Source organism: Nelumbo nucifera, chromosome 2 (assembly GCF_055504915.1).
Source record: "Nelumbo nucifera cultivar China Antique chromosome 2, China Antique-T2T, whole genome shotgun sequence".
In the NCBI taxonomy this organism is placed as follows: domain Eukaryota; kingdom Viridiplantae; phylum Streptophyta; class Magnoliopsida; order Proteales; family Nelumbonaceae; genus Nelumbo; species Nelumbo nucifera.
In genome coordinates, this window is record NC_142650.1 from 46,721,138 (window position 1) to 46,729,530 (window position 8,393).

Below are 8,393 nucleotides of genomic sequence, written 5' to 3' on the forward strand. Positions count from 1 at the left end.
ACTACAAAATTTGCATCCCAACTCAAATCATGATAAGCCTAAAAATTGGCTTCTCAACAAACTTAAATCATACTTTCAAATTCCAATTCATTGATTGTCTTCTATTCATCTAAGTGAGGCCATCCCACTTGAATATCTTTATGGTGGGAATTTGCTTAGGAGAAAGACTTGTCTTGAACAACCTGTTAGCAAAGACTTGTCTTTATTACACTTGTGGCTATAATCAGGTTGGATTCAATTCAGATCCAACCACATCCAAAACTGATCCAACTATTGGTACTTCAAATCCAAATCTGACCCGAAATTTAAATGGATGGTGGGGGTGGGTCGGTGGGGTCTCAGTTCTGATTCGGATTTGATCCGAGTCTACCTCATTACTTTTAAAATAAAGAAAATAAAAAAATAATTATTTTTATCTTATACATTGATTTACTATTTATAACTTTTGTATATCAACCGGTGACCCCTTGTGACAGGGAGAATTCACCATATGGGTGATTTTGATAATTTCACAAAGCAAATCAACCAGTTGAACCATCAAATCTGCTATTAGATTGCTGTTCATTTTTTTTCTTGGTCAAATAACAGAAAAAAATATCATAATTTTTTATTGCTGATGTAGCATTTTTCTGTGTTTTCCACATTTGGCAGAGCTCCATCTTTTGGTGTTTCAAGAAATGCTCTTGCATATGAAATTCAAAGTGACTGTTCTCTCTAATGATTTATGAGGAATTGGGCACTCTAAAGTGACTGGCATGCATTTGGTTTTTCCTGCAATTTTGTTCTTTGGAGGATGTTTGTCATCTCTCTATATCTGCTGGTTACCTATGAGCAGTGATGAGGGCGGATTTGGCCCTCCAATGATATTGTGACACATGGCACCTCGGAACAATTAGGTGACACCCAAAATCACTTTGGCAATAATTTGCCTTAGCCAAGTTGATGGTGTCCTACCTGGCGGCTTGGCACAGGCGCGACCTGCCACAGGCGTGACCTGGCGGCCTAGCCCTGGCGCGAATTGGCAGCCTGGCATAGGCGCGACCTAGCAGCCTGGCCCCGGCACGACCTAGTGACCTACGAGACGTGCTCGCCAACAAATTCGGCATGCATATCCGAACACTCCCACGATCCTTGGAAGTTGGTCCACGTGTCGAACGATCCGGAGGGTGGTCAACGTGCATGGCGATTACCTCAGGGAATCTCGAACCACTTAGACGATTTCTGAGAAATCTCGGATATGGTGCGTGAAGCCCACGCCAAACAATGCCTATATAAAGGCACCAACCCCAATGGCATAGGGAAGCAAGTAAGCAAATAAGCATATTCTATCTCTCATACTTTGTGATTTTTAGCTTGCAGTCTACTATGAGAGTACTGACTTAAGCATCGGAGCGATCTCGCCGGGTTAGCCACCCCGGGTCCTCTGACATTGATTCCTTGCAGGTCTCTAAAGAGCAACGAAGCTCATCAATCCAGCTCGGCACCTCACAGGCAGCTTGGCACCTGGTCAGCCCGACACTTCACAGGCAACTCGACACCTGGTCAGCCCGACACCTAGGTAGCTCGGCCCCTCACAGGCAGCTCGACACCTGGTCAGCCCGGCACCTCACAGGCAGCTCGCCACCTGGTCAGCCCGGCACCTTATAGGCAGCTCGTCACTATAGTCATCTCGTCACCTTGCCTACCCAGCTCGATTACGCTCGGCAGCCAAAGTTCTCCACTTCGGCCTGAGTCATCGACCACTTGGAAGCAGACCAAATAACGAGGTACTTAGCACAAAAAATTGGCCATCACCCAAAAAATTGATCCATCAATTGGCGTCGTCTATGGGAATTGAACCCACAGCTGTGACTCAAGCATGGTAGATTGCGGTGACTCGATGCGAGCCCTTTTGGCAGCTCGCTTCTTCTTCCCCTTCATCCGACCAAGAAGTTGATCTGCAGTGAGCTTCATGAGAGTTGCAGCAAAAGAAAGACGTCAAACAGAGACGACCTACCAGGGCTCAGGCCAGCCTGTACAAGTTTGTCTTCAACCACGTAGTCCGCGAAGTTGAGGCTGAGCTCCACCGAAGATTGGAGCGCTTCCCTTGTTTTCAGGTCCAGTTTGACACCAGGATCCTGAATGACCGCCCTTCGATGGGTTGGGAAGGGCCATCCCTCATTGTTTTAGACCACGAAGTAACCCCTCTTCCAGGTCGGGACCCTATTTTGGAGCTTGTGCAAAAGCTTGTAGCCTGGACAAGGAAATAGGTAATAGGTCCGCCTATGCTCGGGAAGGACACAGGAGGCATTTTTCTTGATGGACAGGATCGAAGAGAAGATATCGAGGTCGAGGGGTAGGTTATAGTCATGAAAAAGCGAGATGGTCCCTATTACATTGCGAATTGAGTTTGGATGCAGTTGGTCTATGGTAATGTTAAAAAGTTTCAAGATTTCTACAATCGTGGGGTGCAATGGAAGACAAAGACCAGCTACGAGCTACTCCTCGAAGATCACGATCTCGTTGTGATCATGCTCCCAAGGGAAGTTGCCTAGCGGAAGACTATAAATGAGCTCGTTTGGGAGGTTGTACTGAGCTATCAAGGCTTGGAGCCTGTCCGCTATCATTATCGATGGGCCAAAGTTGTCTGGCACCTGACCTCGATGTGAGGTGGATGCCAAGTTACCAGAGGCCTCTTGTGCCTCCCAGAGTGGTTGCGCCTTAGGAGGGCTACAAACCATTTCCAGACCCGAAGTAACTTTGGTATGACTATCGATCTTGGCCGAGGTACTCACCTCGGCCTCATCTAAAAGACTACCTCGGCCTCATCTAAAAGACTATCAAAGCTGAAACTAGACATGAAAAAGACAAACTGAATCGAAGAGGAGAGCTAGGGAAGACTCACCAAGGAGAAAGACCGAACTGGGAAGAAACACCGAAGAGGAAGACCCGAGCTAAGGAATTTGAATGCGACCTTAGACCGAAGGCTAACGAACTTATGGCGAAGAAAATGAGTTTCGGGTCCCCCTATTTATAGCCACTGTACCGGAGAATCAACGGTCGAGATCAAAGCGATCCGACAACTCCTAAGAAAATCGGCTACGCGACCCCCGAGGTTGAAATCGGTTTAACGCGTTTTTTGACGTCCACGGAGTTTGTAGATCGTGTGACGTCCGCGTGTAAACTAGATGTGACCCAGGTAATCCTTGGTTGAGTCGAGTAGCCGAATTGGTCCGACCAACGATTCATCCAACAAAGCGGCCTGGACCTCGAGCCAAATCCACTTGTCACATCATGAACTCCCCGCACCAGGTCTGGACCCCTAGCTCGGGGAGTGGGGGGCAATTGATGAAGGGTGATTTGGCCTGACCTCGTAACAGGGGGACACGTGGACACGGCCTGACTAATAGATGACAACTCAGCACAACCAGCTCGCAGGAGAACGATCTCGGGTACCCATCTACCCCGGGCTAAAATGACCTCGCGACAAGGTCACCTCGAAATGAGATCGCCTCAGTACTAGATCGCAACAAGAATACCTCGATGCCAAGGCACTTCAACACTCAGTCCAGTTCGGGACTTGAAGGCGTCAACTCGGGGATATCGACATGCCACTATGAGGATCTCAAAAATCCTTCCGAAGGTTCCCGGGCTTCATGAGATTATGCCTTATAACAGCCAGCGTTATCTCCCTCGACCGATTCGGGCGGACTCGATAAACCCTATCAGTTGGTAGCACTATCTCCTATTATCGCGGAAATGGATCTCATTGTGACGAGGATCCCAGAACTGCTCCGCAAAACCCGCGATGACTCCATTATATAAAGGCATCACCCCCCGGGGGTGCAAGGTATGCGTGATTTTCTTGCTACTAGCCTACTGACTTAAGCATTGGAGCGACCTCATCGGGTCAGCATCCCCGGATTCTCTGATATCCTTACAAGTTCAGTCCGCCGTCGGTCTGAAAGTTAATTTACCTCAAGCTGAAAGCAGCTAGATCACGCTACATCAAGCAGGATTCTTTTTTTTTTTCCTGTAGAATGTGTGATTTGTTAATTACGATTTAGTGCAATGTTATTTCCCTCTTGGTATTATTGTACGGCATTATATACATTGTCCTCTATGTTAATTATTTCCCGAAAATGTTGGACAGAAGCAGAGTATAGTAGATAAGTAATGTGATAATTTTCCTAAATCATTTTGAGTCAATTTTGAACAATAGTATATGCAGTAATGTGATCATTTTTAATTTGGTTTTTTAATACTATTCAATATCCAATTGTGTCTAAACTGGTTTCAATCTGAATATAAACAAATTAAATCAACTCTGATTTTTTAATGCTATTCAATACAGTCATCAGAGCGGGGAAATATCGGGGATTACCCGTCCCCAGATCATTGGTTGTGGGGCGGGTACATGTCGGGGATTCCCAATGGGGCCAGGAATGGGGTTGAGTCTTCATCCCAATACCGGGTATGGGGCGGGGATGGGTGCGGGCATTTTAGCTACGGGGTGGGGACGGGGAGTGTGTGCCCCGCCCCTTACCCGCCCCGTTGCCATCCCTAATAAATAGTGTGCAAACTGCAAATTGATTAAAAAAAATAAAATATATATTACTCACTCGATAGAGATTCCCATGAGATTCCCATGAGCTAAAAGAGAAAGAAATCCCTTAAGCTTGAATGTATTGAGTGAGAAAAATCAAGATTACATTGCCTTCCAAAAAGCCATACTGAGCCCAAGCGTACATTGTGCTCCTTGCATACTGAGATAGTTTGATTGTAATGTTTTATCAGCCTTTTAGAAGCAAAGATTACTGCTTATTGCTTGTTATTTGATTGTATTTGCAAGTTGGGAGAGCTGAATTCCTGTAAATCTTTGGTGTTGTTATGTTTTTAATTCTTGCATCTTACTTGTAATAATATGCTATATTTCATTCATTATCTTGCAATACAACACCTAATTCATTCACACACTCTTGAAATTGTGAGACCTTAAGTGAAAATTATTTGGTGAACTCAATTCACCTCTCTTTGGTTTGGCGATTAGGCAACAGTGTTTACTTCCCTTGTTTCATGTGAAATGAGGTTTTGCTTTGCTTCAATGAGATCACTTTTGCTCCACTCTAATAGAACCCCCTTTTATGTTGGCATTAATTCTTCATCATTTAAAAGTTAGGAAAACACTACAAATATAAAATAAAATTTAAATATATCATATTAATTAAAAGAAACGAATTCTGCCAAAAATATATATAAAGAACTTATAAATCCATAAATTTAATTTGTTGTATACACACATAAAGTAGGAAATATGCGTATTACAGAGGTAGATTGTTTTATTTAGGCATAGAGGGCTATAATAACCATGAAGTAAACTAAAAAATAAAATTTCAATAAGATAGATTAATATTAAAAGAAAGTAATTATAAAAGTTCACTATGTAATAAATAAATTTCATTCTTATATGCATAAAATCACAAACAAAATTTTAATATGTATATATAAATTAATTAATTTAGATGAGAAAAATTATAAACATAAAAAATACAGAATAAATATTCAAATAAATTGTGCAGTGAATGCACTACTCAACAATGTCATAGACTTTATTGTTCAGTTTCAACCTATAGATTGTCTAATCTATTTGTCCTCATTTCTTGACAGCCAGTGTATCCTTTGATATCTGAAACTGAGATCAATACATCATCTTTTCCTCTAAATAATGTATATGTTGCCAACCTAGGACCTAAGTACCTAACGACGACAATGCCAGTTTTCTATAACAGTTGATACGAGGCGAAACGTTCTTTCTCTCTGTCATAGTTGGATTAATGTTTTTGCCACCTGGCAAGGCAAAAGAAATGGTATTTGGAGGGTGACATACGTAAGCGCGTTGGCGTTTGTCACTTGATCATTTCGTGGAGATGACCAAAGGGAACTCAGAAGAACCTAGATGACCGATGACCTTTCACAATTCACATAATCACATTCTATATTTTAGTTTCCTTAAAAAAAATAAAGAAAATAAATAGCTCGATAGATGGCACGTGTCATTACACGTGTAGACAAGTAACATATTAACACCTAGGCATTTCTATCTCTTGACAACGCAAAAATTTGTAAGGGCCACGTGCCCGACAAGGTCGCAATAAGCTCCATGACTGTATAAAAACAAACAATTCCGAGGTGGAGGAGGATTCATCAACTCTTCCGGTAGCATCTCGAGTCCTCGATCTGTGGTTTCTTGTAGTGAAAAATAAAGAAGGATTTGTTGTAATGGCGAGTGACGAGTTTAGGTTGGTGTCATCGGCGATAGATCACGAAGGAAGGTTACCGCGAAAGTACACGGGAGAGGGACAAGGAGCTCTGAAGAACATTTCTCCACCGATGGAATGGTACAACGTGCCTGAGGATACCAAGTCTCTGGCGCTTGTGGTGCAGGATATGGACGGTCCGGCGGAGCCGAGTGGGCCAAGCGTTCCAACGACTCACTGGGTCGTGGTTAACATACCGCCAACGTTGAAGGGGCTCCCTGAAGGATTTTCTGGAAAGGAAGAGGATACGGGAGGCGAATTTGCTGGGATTAAAGAAGGGAACAACGACTGGAAGGTCCGTGGGTGGCGCTTGCCCAAGCTTCCATCGCATGGGCACAAATTCGAGTTCAAACTCTACGCCTTGGACGAGTTATTGCACCTGGGTAACAAGGTACGTTACGTAACATCGATCCGACTTTTCCCAGCCTAAAATAGGATGAAGATGAACAATTTAATAAATCGATCCGAGCATGATCACAGCCATCCAATATGGATTAATGGATGTTGTTCAAAAAGACATCCTTATATCAATCATATGGGTCTGATGGTTAATTATGAATATGATCACTGAATTGATCTGACTTCTCAGCCTGGACCTACGGGGTTCCAGTGCAGTGTACTAGTCCAGCACCTGAGCACCTGGCTACGTTTTAGGTTGGTCGTCAACTCGTCAATACAATACAAATTTTACGATGGGCCGGGGCGGGCCCATCAGAGGCCCATATTATCTCTCTGTTCTCGCTCGAGAGAGAAGTATAGGACATGCAGGAGGGTTATGTTAATGAAATGTGGGTGCAGGTTACAAAAGATAAGGTGGAGGAAGCCATTGAAGGACATGTGATCGGGGAGGCGGTGTTGATAGCCGTGTTCTGAAGTTCTGATGATGGAGTGAGTCCTTTGCTCGACAAAGGAGTAGTTTTCGTCACCAAGTCACCAGAGCTGCTGCAGTTGAATACGCTATACCCCATTGTTGGTTTTACTGTTCATTTGCAATTAATGCTTTTGTTGAGTACGTAAATCTCTACCAAGTAGGCATCCCTTCTCCCAATGTTTTAATTGGGGGACTCGGTATATTTTAAAGTGATGTTTTTTTTTTTTGTTTGAGTCTATTTATATATATAATGCCCCTTTGTATAATTAATTAATTAATGGATGCCACGTTGCATTTTTTTGTGCTATGGCTATGGATTTGAGTTTTTCATTTTAAAAAGAACGTAGTTTATGGCAAGAATTTTCTAATCAAACACGGCTTTGGTATCAAAGAAACAAAATTTTATCATACATTACTGATTTTGTCAATTCACCGTGACCCAATCTGATGATTTATTATTTAAAAGGCCCTTAGTTTTAACTTTTTGAAATTATGATTGTTAGGGACTACAATCACGGTTATTGCCATTGCTAGGAAATAAGGTAATATATTAAATGAAAATAAGGAAAGGTAAATTTAAGATATTTAATATATTTCATTTTAATAATATAAAAATTTATATTTTTAAAACATTTTGTCAAAAGTAAATAATAAAATATAAAATAAAAAAAATTGTGAATGAAATGTTTTTATATTGTGAATATTTTAATATTACATATTTCATACAAATAGAATATAAAAATATATTTGACATATTAAATAATAAGTATGATAAATAGAATATTTATTAATGATGGAAATAGAATATAAAATTTAAAATCAATTGGACATATTTTTCTTATTAAATTTTATATTATATTCAATATTTTATTTTTATAAATAATAACATTATATATGTGCCCAATTTTTTTTCTATTTTAGTATCTCTTCATATTTTTTATTTTTAAAATCTTTATTACGTTATTTAATTTTAAAGTTAATTTTAAATTTAGGATTTCATTTTCATCATAAAAATACTTCTATACAATATTTTAGATATACCCAATTCTTTTTTGTATTATATATTTTATTTATTTTAACTTTTATTATTTAATTATAAAATTATTTATTAACCCATTTAACCCCCGCTTTTAAAATATTTTTTTTTCAAATTAATTGTCAAAATAATTATTTTTATACTATTAAAATACTATTATAAATTTAATTAATAGAATTTAAGTTTTATT

At 40.5% G+C, this 8,393-nt stretch overlaps 1 protein-coding gene across 1 annotated transcript; it reads left to right on the top strand.

The window, feature by feature from the left end:
- The first annotated feature begins 6,179 nt into the window (after nt 1-6,179).
- Nucleotides 6,180-7,474, top strand: LOC104602549 (PEBP (phosphatidylethanolamine-binding protein) family protein). The gene is made up of 2 exons (XM_010266278.3): nt 6,180-6,687; nt 7,095-7,474. Exons 1-2 carry the CDS (start codon nt 6,259-6,261, stop codon nt 7,167-7,169), a joined length of 504 nt encoding a protein of 167 aa, XP_010264580.1. The 5' UTR covers nt 6,180-6,258; the 3' UTR covers nt 7,170-7,474.
- Nucleotides 7,475-8,393: the final 919 nt, after the last annotated feature.